General features: G+C 33.8%; 1 protein-coding gene and 1 long non-coding RNA gene across 2 annotated transcripts in view; one reads left to right on the forward strand and one right to left on the reverse strand.

Annotated features, from left to right (window-relative positions):
* The window catches only part of LOC111511267 (cadherin-23), a 103424-nt gene that overhangs the window by 19612 nt on the left and 64669 nt on the right, over window positions 1-19143 (reverse strand). Inside the window, 7 exon segments of the mRNA XM_074182983.1 lie at window positions 4821-5078; window positions 6808-6955; window positions 8258-8459; window positions 8462-8642; window positions 11337-11605; window positions 13360-13633; window positions 17425-17739. Of these exon segments, the coding sequence (XP_074039084.1) occupies window positions 4821-5078; window positions 6808-6955; window positions 8258-8459; window positions 8462-8642; window positions 11337-11605; window positions 13360-13633; window positions 17425-17739 (1647 nt within the window).
* The window catches only part of LOC141485706 (uncharacterized), a 93075-nt gene that overhangs the window by 11121 nt on the left and 62811 nt on the right, over window positions 1-19143 (forward strand). The gene's annotated exons all lie outside the window — the stretch shown is intronic.

The raw sequence follows: 19143 nt of genomic DNA on the forward strand, positions 1-19143 counted from the left end.
AGACTCAAGAGGATGAACATTTCCTTGACAATATCATATGGTTCACAAAAAATGGAGTTTTCAATAGACACAACAGACATTATTGGGCGCCAGAAAATCCCCATGTTGTCCGCCAAAAGGGTTTTCAAGAATAATGGCAATTCAATGTATTTTGTGCCATAAAGAATGAGTCAATTTTGTAAATCGAGTTTTATGATGATAATTTGAATGCATCAAAATATGAAGATTTACTGAGGAATGGAATTCAAATGATTTTAAATAATAGACCAGGAAGAGAACGTGTATGGTACCAAATGGTGCTCCACCCCATAATTCTCATTCAGTCAGCGAAGCTTTAACCGAAATCTTCGAAGACAGATGGATTGGTAATAGTGGACCTTTTCGTTGGCCTCCTAGAACACCAGATGGCAATCCATTAGATTATTTCGTGTAGGGTTTCATTAAAAATATGGTTTACTGCACTCCAATAACAACAATGGAAGATATGAAATCGAGAGTTACAACTGCTGTCAATAGTTTTACTCCAGACTTGATCAGAAGCGCTACACATGATAATCTTTTGAACAGATTACATGTTTGTTTAAGTAGAGGTGGAGATGTGTTTGAACATATTCTGAAATACACTGACGATTAAATTAACTCATTAATTTATGGGTTTATTATTTTCAGTTCGTGTTTCAGCGTTAATAAAACTATTGTTTGAAGAGAAGTTTCATTCGATCGTTGAGGAGTATTTTAATAATTATCTTTTCATTGTATTATCTGTGACTAATTGAGAAACATCAAACGAAATCTGTTTTACAAAAATGAGTGATGAACAAGGAAACCATGTCAATTTCCGTTTGAAACAGTTTATCTCGAAAACGCTTCAAAATAGAAATAGTATTATCTGAACAAAGTTAATCTAAAATTGGATGTAGAGCTCAAAAATGTTGAAATATACAGGGTGTTCCATTTGAAAAAATTGAGTTCCACTCATTTTTTCATGAGATCAAAGTATCTGCATTTTTTGAAGACCCTGTATGAGGCAAATGAAAATATGACTCGGAGTGAAGATCCTCATAGTATCACTCCACTCTATTTTGAATTTGATCGTTTTAGTGCAAGATAGTTCAAGATTATCAGCATTTATAAAAGTTTCTGTTTGGTAAAAAAAATATCGAAATTAATTTATATCTTCTAAACGGTAATAGATAGGTATAGAGAAATAGTATATGAATTTGTTGACAAAGTGATAATGAATCATAATATGATATTATATACGGGGTGTTCCATTTGAAAAATCAAAGAAGCCGCTACTTTATAGTAGAAGCGATAACGCCGCTTCGTCTGAAATATTTTAGTTGTGTAGGTCATATTGATTTATGCATACTGTGGAATTTTCAGGTTGATCCGTTGAATAGTTTGTCAGAAACGGCTAATTAACCCTCATCATGAAAAGCCCTGTATATGGGAGCCGCGTTGAAATTAATCGAGTCCCAGACCCATTGCTGTTTGGGTCGGATTCTTCCTGAACTGATGAGGGGTAATACCTCGTAACTGGTCTGTAGGTAATAATTTCAGCATAGTTCTGCTGCTGGATGAACGAGAAACATCTGTGAGACTAACTTCTTTGAGGTATCTTGCATAAATATATGTCGAATATAATTCAATATCCAGCGTGGAATTAGCCGGGCAAGTAGTTGTTTTCCAAAACCTACGGTGTAGGTAGTTGGGAGTGATGAATATTTTTCGAGATTTTATTTTGAAAAATTATTTATTCACTAGGAAGAGGAAGAGAAAGAGAAAGATTAATCTTCCTCTTGAAGATGGTGACTTGGTGATCGCAACACGAGTCGAGGTATTAAAAGTAACGGTTTGGTGTTGGGATAGGACTTCAGTAATGTTTATTACAACACTAAAGGTTCCAAACAGTGCATCACAAATGTCAGTTTATTTAGTTGTGCTAGATTAGGACAATCAACTCAAGCATTATTACCTACAGCTATAGAATAGAGATAACCAGTGAGGAAAAAAGGTGAGTTATCTGACATGATAAATGTCTGATAATGTCAGGGGGACCATTCCGTTCCATTACAAGGAATGTAAAATTGAACTCAATTGCTTTCTTCCTTTCTTTGAAAGATTTCCACATTTTTTATATAAAGATGGAGAAGTAGAAAGCCAAAACTTTTCTTTCCCAAAAATGATTCTCTGCTAAAAATATATTCCTTCCAATTTGAAATTATTTCATTCTGAAGACTTTTTACAGTTCAGTTGAGGGATATCAAACCAAATAGATGCTGCTGAAATACAATGCCAAGGCAAAAACAAGCGAATACCTTCAGATTATGGTACCAGCTCAATGAATCAGTATCGTGCAATGTTAGAGGATGAGCGGGAAAAGGTGCAATTCATAATTGTCTTACTCGAAGCAAATCTTTCAAATAGGTTTAATTGTACAATAGATGCAATCTGTACTAAAATTAAAAATTATTGGGATTTGTAAGTAGGAATAAATGAAATTGCAACTTAGGAAACAAAACAAAACTGATTGATAAGGCTGTAGGGAGTAGGGAGTAGGGAGGCTGGGATTTTATATATGCAAAAACAAGTCAATTTTATTTTCACAGGCAGTTTCAAGACCAGTTCACAAATGAACTGTGTCGACCTTTTGGGGCTAAAAGCAATACCTGAAATCTTAAATAGATAGAAGGAGTTAACGTTACACGGTTTTGAAGGTCATTTGGTTACCAATTTAAGGACATTTGGTTGCCCATTTCTTTTCATAACTCATGTTAGAAAAGTTAGGTTATTACAAACAATTTATGAAACAAGTTCGTTCTAGTAAAATCTGCATGTAAATTTAACTTTATTTACCACGCTACATATTCAAATATGTTTGTAGAAAATCATTCAAAATTGAATCAAATGAATCATTATGAATGTAGAAGAAATATCTACCAAAGTATTCGCAAAATTTTATCAAACTACAGGCAAAAAAATAATGATCAGAAACACTGTCAAGTTTACGTTGTGAAAGTATGTTCAGTGATAGTATCTCTGAGTAGTGTTCTTCAAAACTTAAATTGACTGAGAAATTTATATTCTGTAGGAAGACGATTACACAAATCAAAAAAAAATCTTTGTCAAGACAATTCTGCCAAACGAAATCTGTTCAGACTGAATAGTCAGGTACATCTGACTATGTGGTCAATACATTCCATTTTCTGTGAATTTTGACCATATATGAAAATGTGTCTAATGTCGGTAATGACATTATTATTAATTGGACTGATTGATATTAGAATGAGTAACCTATTATTCCTGAAAATTTTCGAAACGCTTATATCATTTCTGCTGATAGAAGAAAAGTAGGTTGTACTTAGAATATGAGGACTAGCTACATCTCTCATTTGACACAAAATGAAAATCGATGAACATCTTTTATTTTCCAATGTTTTGATGTATCACTTCCAACGCGGGTTACTGTCCAAAGTTATACCTAAAAACTCTTATAATTATGGACCTTTCACTATAGTACGCAAAAATAATGCAAATCCCGAAAGGATAATCATGGTTGATTGCGCCAAACAAAATTGATTCATAAGACTGTATGAAGTGAGAAATATAGTTCATATATAATGAATAATAATGGCCCCAGTACTGATACTTAGGGGACGCCATGTTTAACAAATTTGTGTTCTGATATACCGCTTTAGTGAATGAATTTAACGTGATGTTGCATATTTTCGAATTTTTCATTGAGGATGAACTACTAAGGGTGATATTCTATCCTATTCTCGTGAATAAAGGGATAAAATAAAATAAAGGGATGGCATCGTGAGATGAGTCGATGATACGTACCCCAATTGCACGGGGCCTAAGGTGCTTTGTCGGGCTATAGAGTCGTTAACACCCCCTCGTGCTGCTCAACTACACAACACATTAGCAAACCCATTGCGCTACCACACAAACATGACTTTTTCAATTTGTTAAAGGGATGTAAAGGACGTCGATCGCAGATAGTTTTTTAGTTTTCGAAATGTTAGTCGAAGCTCAAAAGTTTTTGCTACTGAAGAAGGAAAACATCCCTATAGTAAAGATAATTTATATAAAATAAATTGGCTAACATATACTCAGTGTATTAACGATAGTTGAAAATGTGAATAATTACGTCAAAATTGAAAATCGAATTCACGTCAAAAATATATACAGGGCAGTTCCTTTTACAAGGCCGGACGAAAGGACTGGAATTTTCATATTATCCATTTGATTCCAATTTTATCTCTCCTTCTCTTGTTTTTTGAATACCACAATATATAACTAGGATCCTACCGCAGTCATCACATTCTCTTGAGTTTGGCACCATTAGATTCGATTTCGTATTATATGAGGCAACCTAAAATATTTTTTTTACCACGAACATAGTATCACATATTATGAATACACTGCTTGTTATTTGATGGAAGTTAATAACACTAACCATGTTAAAGCAAATTTTCGTTTCCGGCCAAAACCCGGAAAATCGCTTTCATACAGTTGGTTTCGGCCTGAACCACGGCTGGCGTCAATGTTTTGATTGTTTTTCGGCCTATGCCGTGGTTTTTTTTGGTTATAATCTCCAAACTTTCAGTTGACACGTCAGGAAGAGTACTTCGACCACTACACTTGAGATGACTGCCGCAGTTGCAGTTGAAACGTTTGGAGATTATAATCAAAGAAGACCACGGCAAAACCCGGAAATTTCCACACTGGAACAGTAAAATTTGAAACCTTTCATTCCTCCACCAGATTAGGACTAGCTTTATTCAACTGAAACACATTTCTGTTAAACTCACCTCTGGTACTTTCAGTGTAGAATTTGGTGGAGGACTGACGAAAATAGGCGCATGATCATTATAATCCGTAACACAAATTCTCAGAGGTTCTTCAACAAGGAGACTAGGCATTCCCAAATCTTGAGCCCTCATTATCAGAGTATAATTACCGTGTCTTCCTCTAAGAGACGTGGTAGTCCTGATATCAACCGACCATTCTGATACTAATTGAAGTCCAAAAAGGTTCTGCTCGTTACCGTCTGCAATATCGATTATAACCTAGAAATCAATTGATCTTAAGTTTTTGTAGTAAGGCGTTATACATATCACCTATTACTGATTCTTGTACATTCAAACCAAATACATATCGGTGTATTATACAGTGAGGACGTAAAAAGTCCCCCCCTCCCTTGACTTTTGAAAGGAACAAGCTATCGAGGTCAGGTAAAATTCAGGTAAAAAGGTACTACATTCACTACGTTTTGGCATACACATGATTGTGGTCACGTGGCCTAGTGTCAAGATGGCACCATCAACTTTTTTATGTTAAGGGGGTTTACGTGGCTCCTGGTTTTGAATTTTGAAGACCTTCCGATTCTTTTCCAACACCGCTGTGCTTGTGAAAATCGGCCAAGCCGTTTGTAACTGACAAGCGTTTGAAATTTGCTCCAAATATATTTTCCCGTTTTTATGCCTTAGTTATTTTGCTAGATACTCCAAATAGCATTTCATTTCAATGTCGGTCTTATTATTGACGTTAATCATATCGATACTTTTGACAGTTTTCATAGGATTAGCATTACTTTATAATTTTCAAAGGCCTCGTCCCCGTCCTTTTGAAGAAATAACAGAAGCAATTTTAATTTACGCTGAAGCTAGGCGTAATTACCATGAAGCAGAAAAAATATTTAATGAGTGCTTCCCAAATAATCCAATATCTCCTACCTACTTAAGGGATATAGTCAGTAAATTTCAAAGGATTGGTTGCGTAATCATGGAAAAAGGATCTGGGAGAAAAAATCTATTTCAGAAGAACAGCAAATCGACGTTCTGGCAGCTGTTGTTAATAATCTGGAACAAACAACGAAAACGGTAGCCACGGATTGTGGCGTATCTACGACCACTGTTGAAAAATATTTAAAAAAACGCAAGATCAACGTATGGGCTGGTAATTTGGGAGACCATATCATGGGCCCAATATTTATGGCAGAAAATGTAATTGGGCATCTGTATTTAAATATGCTTCAAAATCATATCCATCACAGTATTCAAGAAGTAATTGGGGCAAACTCAAATGAATTTAACATGAATGTTACCTTTCAACAAGATGGTGCACTCCCTCACTACTACAGGCCTGTCCGAGAATGGCTAAATGAGCATTTTCCGGGAAGGTGGATAGGTCGGCGTGGCCCCATTGAATGGCTAGGTCACCTGATATGACACCTATGGACTTTTTTTCTGTGGGGGTACATAAAATCTAAGACGTACGTCACGCAGCCACAGTCACTCCAGGATCTTATGGACCGAATAACAGATGTGTGTTACAGTATCACCCCGGAAACATTTGATAACGTTCGGAATGAATTCCAAAACCGACTTTTTTTCTGTCAAGAAGTCAACGGTGAACATTTTTCTAGCACTTGTTAAAATAGTTGAAATTGTTACTTGAAATTTTGTTGCAATCAAAAGTTATTTAGGTTTTTAATTTGTAACATATTTGAAACAAATTTCAAATGCTTGTCAGTTTGAAACGGCTTGGCCGATTTTCACAAACACAGCGGTGTTGGATAGAGACTCGGAAAGCCAAAACCAGGAGCCACGTGACCACAATCCTTTTTTTGCTAAAAGGTAGTAAAAGTAATACCATTTTACCTGAATTTTACCCGACCTCGATTGCTTGTTCCATTCGGAACTTAAGGGAGGGGAGAGGACTTTTTACGTCTTCACTGTATAGTTATTTAATAGTACTGAAGACTCTATTCGAACATATGCTGGCGATGATGTTTACCTGTCCGTTTGAAGTTTCCGGATCATCAGCATCTGAGGCGTGAACAGCTGTTACAGGTTGCCCTGGTTCGTGAAATTCTGTTATATTTACGCAATACGGAGGGACGTGGAGTACAGGTGCATTATCGTTCACATCCAGAATGGTTACGCTAAAATCAATAAAAAAGTATTATTTTAGGGTTCCCCAGGTATCTGTTCCTGAGTTGCTTAGTATGTCGGACAAAGTAGTAGGAACATTGAAACAAAGCATTCTTGAACATGTTAAACTAATTGACAATTTCAGAAACCTACACTTAGATGATTGTTACACTAAAAGTTCGTTCCCTGACCACATTTTTAATTACACACATGGTTTTGATATTGATTCTGATTTAGATATTTTACATGTTTGCCAAAAAGACACTTTACTTAATTTACTGGAAATTTTTGAAATCAACTCTGCTATTAACAACCCTTAATGAAAAAGTACAGTTTGATTGCCAAAAGTTTTTCAATTCTCTTAATTTCAACAAAATTTCCCCTTCTCTGATCTTCCACAAACCGTTATCTTTGTAACAAGACGGCATGTATTAATGGTATGGGATCTGTTTGCACAGAACACCAGTTGATATGTATGCGGTGTTCCTTGTCCTGTTATGTTGTGTGTTTGCGGATCTCTAGCCATTGTTCCATGTCATCTCGATTTTTATCTCTTTATATATTTCTGACAGTTGATTCCCTTTCTCAATCATTCCTTTCAGATATTTTCTTTATAAGTCGTTTTCATGTACCGTTTGATGATTTCGATGGTAATGAGTAGGTATAAAGGCTTCAAGTCGCCCATAGTTCAATCACTGAGAAATATGATGTTATAAATTTCTTCGTTTTTTCACTATCTTAAATTTTTTTTGTCAATATTATTGAAATGTCATTTTTACTATTTTTTTTTGTTAATATGTGACAATTTTCTTTTCTCCATAAAATATTTTATTCTTAATGTAAGTATTTTATACTTCATTGCATTAACTATTGTCATGTGGTTCTTCTTTTATTGTAGAATTTTAAATAATTAGTTGATGATGAACCTATATAGGTTCGAAACATGTTCTGATGGTTTTACCGTTCTAACATCTGATGGTCATACGTATTAAATTGTGGAGACCACTTTGAGTTTTTATTTTTCGAAATATATTGCACTCCACTTTGAGATATAATGGACTTCTACGAAAGGATAAATTGATAGGTTTTATTCAATTCTAAGTTAATTATTTTTTTCTATTGATTTCTTGTAAATGAAATATTTTACTTATTTTTTCATTTATTTTTACTGCCATTAGTCAGTTTAGTAATGTGTCAAAATTGTACCGAATTTATTTTCAAAACTAAGAAGAAAAAGGAAAGTCTGAACTAAAAATTATAGGTGGCATATACAAAATTTCAACGCTACAGTATATGATTGACAACCAACATACTTGACGTGTTTGAAAGCATTCCTACTTTCACCGCTATTGAACCCGTACTGATAATTATCCCAAGCTTCTATAATCAACAAATAATTCACTTTCTCCTCTCTGTCGAGTTTATCGGCCACTTTCAATATCCCGGTATCGGCATCCAAACTGAACTTTCCTTGAGACGACAGCCTGTCCATGAGGTAGGTTATTTTCCCGTATTCCCTGAATCGGCGTCTATCGCTTGTAGTTTGGCTATTTCTCTGCCCACGTGGATGTCTTCCGGTACTAAGATGGAGTTCGGTTCTGCGAGAAAGTAGGGGTTATTGTCGTTCTCATCTAGGATTTGGATGAAGACTTCCACCCCGCTAGATCTGGGCGGCATACCATTATCGGTTGCTTTTATCTGAAAAGTAATATGTTGCTTTATTTCGACAGTGTCGTTAGAGGTCTGAACAATAGGGAATTTTGTTTTATAATCGATTTCTTGAAAAAGATATTTTTTAGAAAATTTGGTGTTTTGACTTCAAAAACACAAATTTGCTTAATTTTATATTCTTCATCGTATATGTTAAAGATGTTAAAGAATGTATATTTTGTTCTAGTGTAACATTTTCACTATAAATGTTAGCTACACTGAACGAAAACTATACTCAGATTTGCAACTGGAGTCATCTTTACTGAGAAAATATATTTCATTTTTTAGTTCTTTTCTTAGATGAAAGCCCAAGCCAAAGCTTGGTTTCAGGCTGAGCCAGGGGATCCGGAGTCAAACCGAGCTTTTGAGCCATTCCGAGTTTTTTTGCTTAATATAATTGTTATTTTTCAGCTAATCTTTTTAATTTTTATAAATTTTTTTCAGGGATTTCAAATCAATTTATATCATATTTTATGAAATGAAAGTCCAAACCAATGAAACGATCTAAATGCAACATATTAGTCAAATCATGTCAACATTTTGGAAGGAACAAATATTCATAAACATCAGCTATAACAGAAGCGTTAACACCGAACCATACAACAAAAACTTATTTTTTGTAGGTTTAGCTCGCTTCTCGCACTCTTTGACATGTAAAGTCTAAAATTTTACGATTTGAAGATATAATTCAACATTTTCTTCAGTGCCGGGGTAAATTCTAATTGAAGTATTTTTAGTTGACTCTTCGATAGTTTCATATTCAGCAGTTCCAATAATAATCAAGTTTTTTCCAAACTTTAATTATACCAGTTTGACAAGATGATGCCTAGTATTAGATTCAATATTGCTGAAATAATTTTTGAAAATCTCCCAATTTTGTTTTTATTTTCTTTAATAGATTGTTACATAAGTTATGGAACGACCGTTCCCACGGATTACTGCTCTCACGGAAACATGATCTGCTGACAGCGGTTTTCCAAGAAATCCTTATCTTGAATTGCGAGGCGATGTTCATCATTTTAACATTCATTTTTAATCATTCTATTTGTATTTCTTGATAGAGAAAGTCGTTTTCAATTGTACATTTATAAGATAAATATTTTTTAAAAACACAATTCTCCGTTCAAAGTATTTAAATGGCGCAGTCGGTAGGATTTGTGCAGTGCGTTTAAAGTAATTTTTCGCGACTTGGAGTGTCTACTTCTTAAGCACAAATTCGAAAAATCGTGATCCATCGAGGATTGTACCGGACGGACCAAGAAACGACCCTACTTCTGGAGGCTACAAAGAATCATTGGAGGAGGAACTGGCGACTACAAGATTTTGGACCACCAAAATAACTGGCACTTCCTTTTCGCCTTTACTGAACCTTCAGCATAAGGATTTCGGTGAAGATAATTTAGGGCAGTTCATTGCGAACAAAATCGGTGTCTATTCTAGACGAGTAATTTAAGAAGAAAAATCAATTTTGTGAATTTTCGTCAAGAAATTTCAATAAATTCGAATCTGAAGTCAATAATACAGATCTATTGATTGAATATTGATTCATGAACGAGCTTGACGATATTTTAAATAGACTAGTTAATTTATCAGTACAAGAAAATTCAGTAGTTAGCGAATATACCAATCAATATTACCAATAATAACAATGGCTCCACCACAGCAACAAAATGTTCAAATGAACTGGAATCTTTCCAAGTCTCGACTTAATACTCTGAAACCTTTTGATGGTGACAGTCACGCACTTAATAAATTTATTGATAAGTGTGATTCATTGATTAATACCTATGAAACATTCAACGATGCATCTTTGAACGAACATGTCTTTGAATGCATCCAGAAAAAATTGATTGGAAATTGAATTGATTCGAAAAGTTATATAGCACCGCCCAAGATAACTATAGAACCAAATTCAATACTCATACCAACAGACATACCCACATGACCAATGTCCCAACGAACACCACCGTTCAACAAACAATACCTAATCAATCACACAGACAATTCAATTATCCCAACATTAATTTTTCTAACCCAAACTTCTCTCCGATACCCATTTGGCCCAATCAACCAATAAATGTCCTACCCAGGCAACTACCACCCCGAAAATATCCTACCGACTGCGCCAGTTAAATACTTTGAACGGAGAATTGTGTTTATAAAAAATGTTTATTATATAAATGTACAATTGAAAACGACTTTCTCTATCAAGAGTTACAAATAGAATGATTAAAAATGAACGTTAAATGATGAATATGGCCTCGCAAGTCCAGATAAGGATTTCTTGGAAAACCGCTGTCAGCAGATCATGTTTCCGTGAGAGCAGCAATCAGTGGGAACGGTCGTTCCATAACTCATATGTTATTTCCTCTGAATCATGTATTGGTTTATTGAATAGAATAGTAAACTGTACATCAAACGACGTCCTTTATTCAAGAGAAGCATTTAACGCTGCAAAATATTACACATTCAGAAAAAGTAATTTTTTAATGCTGTCTCATATTAAAATAATTCAGTGATGGAGTTGAAATTATTAATGAGTGTAATTGAATTGGTTCAAGCAGAAAGGATCAGATTTGAAGAATATTTTGTAACGTTTCGATTGCTTTCATTCATAATAGTCATTTAGTGATGGTTATTTTTTGAGTAACTGAAAGGTTTTTCAATTGTGAACACTCTTACCGTCAAATTTAGCCACTGAAAAAGTTCGTGGTCGATTTTCCCTGATACAACCAGATCTCCTCTCTCTGGATCCAAATAAAGCAAGTTCGATAGTTCCATGGGGCTCATCAAACCGTACGTGATGGTCCTGTTTTTGTCCAAGTCGTCAGCTATTATTGTCCCAATGGGAACTCCGTTTTTGCTGTTCTCCGCCACACTGAATTTATAAAAGGGTTTTCTGAATTTGGGACTGTTGTCGTTGACATCCTCAATGTTGACCTTTATTGATGCTGTAATTGTGTGAATTGAAACATGCGATTGTCAATTTTGTGCATCAACTTCAGTAATATGATATACTACAGATAAAACAGAAAGGTATTGGTGAGCTTGGTGGGACACTTTGAGGTGATCTTCTCATTGATCCTAAGTCAAGAAACAGGTCAAGATCAAAATAAAATAACAAGGAAAAAACTATTTTCATGGCAGAAATATGTTGCTGAATTTGGAGTTACTCATTCTAAGATGGGCTGGAATATATCCTAGAGTCAGAGGTCAGTTGATGTTCAGATAAAATGAATGTAAAATATTTTTAATCACAGAAATACACTGTTGAGTTTAGAGTGAGGCCTTAAGGAACCTTGCCAAAGACTCATGAATGAAGGTCAATATCATTTTTAGTTCAAAATAAAATAAAGCATAACTGCTTTGTGGGTACAAGTGCCAAGGGATCTGGTTCCAGTCTTACAAAAATATATACGTTTTGGTTCATTAACTGCAGATTCAAAGAAGTTTTCCATTGGCACATGTTGTATCCACTGTTGATATATGTGGTTTAGGAACCTATAAAATAATCTTAAGCAATCCAAGCCCTCTTTCTTCATTATTTTGAACTATTTTATTTTCATCTCTTATATGAATATGCAGGGTGGGGCACCAAAAACGAAACAGATCGATTATCTTCAAAATACATGTTTTCTGAAGCAAAAACACGTTGATTTGTAATCCAAGGGGGAAATATTTCTATCATAACCTCAACTGTCACATCTCCCTCCACCCCTCGGTAACTATCATCTAAACAATTTGAATAGGGAAAGTAGTATAAGTGTGACATATCAGTAAAAAAGTAATTTCATAAAGAATTTGGCTATGTTAATTTTCGCTACCTAGCTTTTTATTTTGGCGCCCTCTTGCGGGAAAAAACTGTTCCGTATTTCAAATTATGATCCTTCATTTGCAAGCTAACTTGACATAAATTGACCCCCTTGGATTACATATCGACGTGTTTTTGCATTTTGTTCATAAAACATGTGTTTTGAAGATATTCAACCAGTTTTGTTTTCGGTGCCCCACCCTGTATAATAGAGCTAATTTAATTTGATAAATTCTGTTCGTTTATTTTCTAAATTGATTTAAATTAAAAATCGGAAAGTCTAAAAAGTGATGATGGCCAAGCCCCTTCGAATATTTGTTTGAAAGTGGTTTCATGGTGAATTTTACTAGTTTGGACTTCCATTGTCAGATATGATATAATATGATATAAATGAATAGCTAAAAATAACAGTTATATTGAGCGAAAAACACAATAAAATGAAAATAAGCAAAAAAATTTAAATTTTTGATTGTTTGCTTAATTTCATTATTAGACAATGGAAGTACGAACTAGTGAAATTCTTTGAATACTTTGAAGTCGACCCTAATCAAGTCATCGATGTCAAGGCAATGGTGTAGGTCACCTTAAGATTCATCATACCAAACTCACTAATTCTAGGCGGATTATCTAAAAATGTATCTATTACCAAACGAATGATTCAACGTCGTTCTAATATTTGATCCCCAACATCTAAATATATAGAACTTTTGTAACTTTATGTAGTAGCCACGAAAGGCTACTACAAGATTATGTTTGACGAACTCGTTCACAAGGTTATTTCTTTTGAGGTGCTAGATATATACATTTTTGTTTTCTTGAATACAGATTTCAATTAGTACTTATGCTTATTTAAAAAGAACTCTTAGGAATAACAATATTACTGATAAATCCTACCGTGAGCTTTTTGTGGACCAGTTTCCGAATTTACATCTTCAACAACTAGTCCAACAAGAAAACTTTCCACTGTTTCTCTATCTAGTTGTTTATTAACGGTCATCACGCCTGTTATTGGTTCTAGGTGGAACGAGCTGGAACAGTCCAAATCTTGTCTTCTTAAAACGATTCCTCTTTCGTTTCTGGCTATACATTCGTCGTCGTCGATTTTATAAACTAGTTTTGCTGTGGAGTCTTGATCCTTAGCGGTCAGGTTGGCGATGATTGTGCCGACCTTGAAACACGAAAGACGTTGTTATTCTTATCAACAATGGTGAAACAATAAATGGTATTATATATGGAATATAGGCTACTTTGGCACATCTGACTTTTTATTACTAATGACTTTTTAATACTTCTAATTGATAATGTGGTTGAATTGGTCGATACTTGATGAAAGCCATGATAAATATATTCACAAACATTTCATTGTGAAATATTCACGGAACTGTAAAAAATAGCTAACACCTGTTTCACCATACAGTAGTTGTGAACTAACGTACCTATAGAGAAGCCATTAGTGCGATCGGTTAATAAGATTTTTCCAATTTTGTTCAGTAGGTATTGTTGGAAGTTGGAAGTTTACAGTAATTTTGGCATTAATAGGGACTTTTATTATCAATTCAACTTTTATGGTGACATTTGAAAAAAGCTCAGTCTAATCAACCTCAAATTGATACAGTATACGTTCAAGGAAGTTTATGATTTTATAATGGCTAAGTAAACATTCCTGGCCACTTTACCTTATGGAATGGAAAAGTGGCAACTTTGCAAGAGTTGGAGAAATAGAATATTCAAAAATATTAATCATAGAAATTACAACTATATTACAATTGAATTTTTCTCAATTAGGTTTATTGGCCAAATGTTTTTTCTTAGATCCACCGATTCATTCCAGTATATTATGTACCTATGTCATGTCTGATGAATCCATGTAATTGTGTGAAACAAAAATTGAATGGAAATGAGAAAAGACAATAACATATCCTTTCGAAGATCTAGTACCTACATCGACTTACGATTGAAATTGAGGCTGATGACAAGCAATTTATTAGACATTTTTAGAAATACCAATATAATACGTTGTTGTTGTTAAATTAAATCAAGTAGATTGGGCTTGGAAATGATAAATTGATTGTTGTTTGAAGGTGATTGACAATGTTTCATGATGACTGTCATCACCCGAAGACGATTGTAGATACTAACAATCGAAACGTCGTGAATTAACGTGACTTGGAATCTCTACACTTTTTATTTTTATTTTCTTTTTTCATTCCTTTATTTTTATTTTGTTTTTATTTATTCAATTGTTCTATTTTTACTTGTAGTTTATTTCACTATTATTTCATTTCAGGTTTATTTTGCTTAATATAATTGTTATTTTCAGCTATTAATTTTTAATTATTCTTTTTTAGTTGTTTCAGGAATTTCAAATCATTTTATATAGTAGACAATGGAAGTCCGAACTAGTGAAATTCAAATTGATTGTTGGTTTATTTTAAATATAAAATTATAAATAAAACCTGCAAATGTTAGAACATAAGTCCTGTGAATCTGTAGAAAATGGAATACTTGACAATATGTGATTTTGATATATTTATATGGTATTCAATTTACAAAATGTAGTTAGCATTTCCAATTCTGCAAAGTTGGTACGTCATAAAAAAGGATTTTATTTTCAACGACGTACGCAATTACAGGAAAGGCTTATCTACATATCTGACTTGAACCTTCTAATTGCACCATTATAAAATATCACCAACTTGAAAGTGTGTGCAAATAATTGAACAATGGAAACATTCGACATTAATATAATCTATTATATAGATATGATTTTTCGTATTCAGTATTGCAAACCTGACTAATTTCAATCAAATAGCTAATTTTAACCTAACATTTGTTCGGGTATTATCTAAATAAAAGAAATAATGGTTTTTTCCCAACCGCGGCACTAGGAAGTTTAATTGTCTCAAAAGAACGCCGTTATCTATATCATTATCTATCAAACAAGAATTTTGTATGTACTCTTGTTCAAAGAATCCTTTATTAGGACAAATATCATCTGCTTTGCAACCCTGTACTAATTCGATATCATTGATTTTATAGGGGGTTTCAGATCAAAGTACTATACTCCAACCTGGATCGCATAAATTAATTCAAAATTGGTTGGGCAATAGAACTCTTCCAGAAGTTTCTAGAATCTCTGTAAATAAATCCAAAATTTGTATGGCGTACGGTTTCGTCAAAACCGTCGGTTGAAAATAAGTTTGGGACATTTATGGTCAACATAGATCGTTTATAAATTCTCGATTCACAAGGGGCCTGAATGATAACCCTGTGGCACACTTGAGCTATCATAATAACTAGGAGATTTGAATGACTCGTATTAAACAAACTGCTTCATGTCAATCATATATAACTTTAGGGGTAGTGTTAGGAAATCCGTGAAACCCATCTATTTCAATTCAGCTGGAAAAATGTAGTGATCAATCTGATCATAGGCTTTCTGAAAATCTAAATGAACAACATCAACTGAGTATATATATATATATATATATATATATATATATATATAAAAAATAAATAGATAAGTACTCTTTGATCATTCCCATATTGATTTCAATTTAAGAGCCACCGGTATACAGCTGTTTCAGCCTATTGGGCATCGTCAGTACCATCAATATATATATATATATATATATATATATATATATATATATATATATATATATATATATATATTGATTTAAATAATGGTATGCAAGACCTATGTTGCATGAAATCATGCTGATGTACTGATATGTTAATTTTTGCCTATACCGAATGCAAATTTCAAGCGACTCAGAAAAATTGCACCCCATTTGAATTATGAATAAAGAAGACCTTGATTGAATTGAAGGGGTTATATTTTTAGGAGTGATTAATTTCTGGGAAAGAAAGTTTTTGGCTTTCTACTACTCCATCTTGATACAAAAAAGAAGGATGAGGGAATCTTCCAAAGAAAGGAAGGAAGTAATCAATTTGAAAATAAGTAATCCTATACATGGATGTGTAGATCATGCACAGAAGTAACTTTCAGACACAAACTGAAAGAAAGTCCTCCTGAAACAGCTACTTTCATATAAACATTGAATTACACGAGAGAAAAAAAATTCTTTCGAAACAAATACTTCTATATGAACACTGAATTATACAGATGATACTTTCCTCTACTCAGTTTGTATTTCAAACATTTGTTGTGAAAGAAAAATCAGATGTCATTCACATGAGTTCGACTTTAAATTAATGGTAACAAATTGCACTTACATGGAACACTGTCATCCTCACTGGTATACATCGATGTTTTGCCTTAAGACACTTGCCCCAAGGCTCTTCAGTACCAAATTGGATAACATTATAGAAAATACACACAATTCATTCATTAAAAAAAATCGTAATTTCAGTTTGTGTCTGAAAGTTACTTCTTTGCATGATCTACACATCCACGTATAGAGTTACTTATTTTCAAATTGATTACTTCCTTCCTTTCTTTTGAAGATTCCCTCATCATTTTTTTGTATCCAGATGGAGTAGTAGAAAGCCAAAAACTTTCTTTTTCACAAAAGACCTTGATGTAGTGAATCTGAATATTTATGCTGTCCATGATGTTTATAAAGTCATAATTATGTATTGTCAATATTCAATATTTTAGAAAATTATGAATAGAGTTGCAATTTTATGCTAAATTCATTAATTCATAAAAATGGGGTCACCATTCAAAAAAATACCTTTTTGCCAATACTTTTTGAGACGCCCTGTATGAACTAAAATATTTTCAGAATGCGAGTCGATAAATGCTATAACATTTTTCTCAAAACTTTTTTCGTATTTCGGCTAGGAAATCTAACATCATCTTTGGCTATTGGACTGCCTCATACTGTGAATGGTTCACCCTGTGTATGTAGTTGTTTTTTATTCATTTGGAACAGACTCTTTTTTAAGTTTACAAATTAAATGATACCACTATAAATTCGCCAAACAATTTACCGGCGCATTCTCCAAAACATACACAGCTCCCGGTTCCTCGAATATCGGAAGCTTATTGTTGACGTCGACGATTTGGATGTCGGCAGTAACCGCGTCTTGAAGCTGACTGTCTCCCGGGGCTCCGTCGATGGCCACGACTTCTAGGGAGTAGCGCATGGTCCTTGGGTGTGTGAGGTCGGGATCTAGAGAGGCCCCCTTGGCTACTCTGATGATGCCTGTTTCAGCTTCGATGGTGAATTTATCTGAAGCTCCGTTTTGGATTCGGTAGACAACGTGGTTGTTTGGAGATGAGCCGTCCAAGTCACGAGCATGTACCTTCAAAAGCAAATAAATTTTTCAGTTTGATTATACATCCCTTTCAGTTGATACCATTTTAGCTATCTCGGAAATGGTAAGACTTACAAATTTGAATAAATTAGCAAATAACGTGAAAGTCGAACAGAGGAATTTTTTGTGGTGCTTCATGAGTTTATGATCTGGTATGGACCAGTTTTCAATGCGACATCTCGTTTATTTGATTTCATCAACATCTAGAGTAATAGAATAACAAGGATATATCTTTTTGATATATCCTAAAGATCTTCGGATCATAACTGTTGCGGAATAATTGGATTGAGAATCATTAGTCCCTTTTTTCAAATGGCTTTTTAAATGTTGCAAAATATGTAGAGTCATGACCGTCTTTCTGAATTTTGGTTGGACTTGACCTCAGGAATAGAAACTATTTGTATTTCCACTAGAAAGGAGCACCAGCTCATAACTGTAAAAGAATGTATCAGTTTCTGGTGATATCTATCGAAGATAAATGGAAAGAACGCATGCCCCATTCGATGGCCTCCCAGGGCTTCCGACCTAACTCCCTCGACTTTTTTCCGTGAGATTTTTCGAAGGATGCAACTTATGAAAGATGGTTAAAATATTAGGAAAAACTATAACGTATTCAAAAAACACTTTATTGTGCGATTTTCACTACTAAACAGTTTCACAAAAATGCAACACGTGTTTCGCTATATACTGGCTTCTAAATAAAAACTAAGTAAAGACATGCCCGATACAGCCATTGTAGGGCGAAACGTGTTGCGTTTTTGTAAAACTGTTTTGTGAAAATCTCATCCATGAATTCCATCATATAGCAAAACTGTAAAGTTCATTCTTTTACTACAACAAAAAATGATATCCATAAATGTAGTAGACCAAAGTGTGTTCCCGAAGATAAATATATAAATGTATGATCTATCTTCAATTCTCAATATCTTTTATTTTTGATATGACTCAAATAACCAATTTTTGTGAAAATGTATGACCGAAAAACTTTGAATTCAGTTATTTTTTTCATTTGTATCCTTTTATTTTTTCAAATCTATTCAAATATTTCAGATATGCGTGATAACATATTCTTGATTTTTATTACTCTCTCAATACAGAAAAAATTTCTCAAGGTGCTTCAAATATGAAGGGCAACTTATCATATCTGCCCAGAAATATTACTACGTTTGATAGAAAATAAGAATAAGGATTCATCTTATTAGTAATACGTATTATTATAAATCTTTGTCTATACATTCCAAAACGTAAAATTATTTGACATTGCAATCAAAATGTACCCCGTTTGGTTGACTTTTCGGATACCAACTGTGTGTTCTTTTTGAAATGATTGGAAAAACTATAAAAATTGCTCTGAAAATAGATAAAACGTCAATTCAAAGTCTTTTGAAGTGG

Source organism: Leptinotarsa decemlineata, unplaced genomic scaffold (genome assembly GCF_025532065.1).
Source record: "Leptinotarsa decemlineata unplaced genomic scaffold, Ldec_3_MD MMD2_tig00026330_RagTag_RagTag, whole genome shotgun sequence".
Classification (NCBI taxonomy): Eukaryota; Metazoa; Arthropoda; class Insecta; order Coleoptera; family Chrysomelidae; genus Leptinotarsa; species Leptinotarsa decemlineata.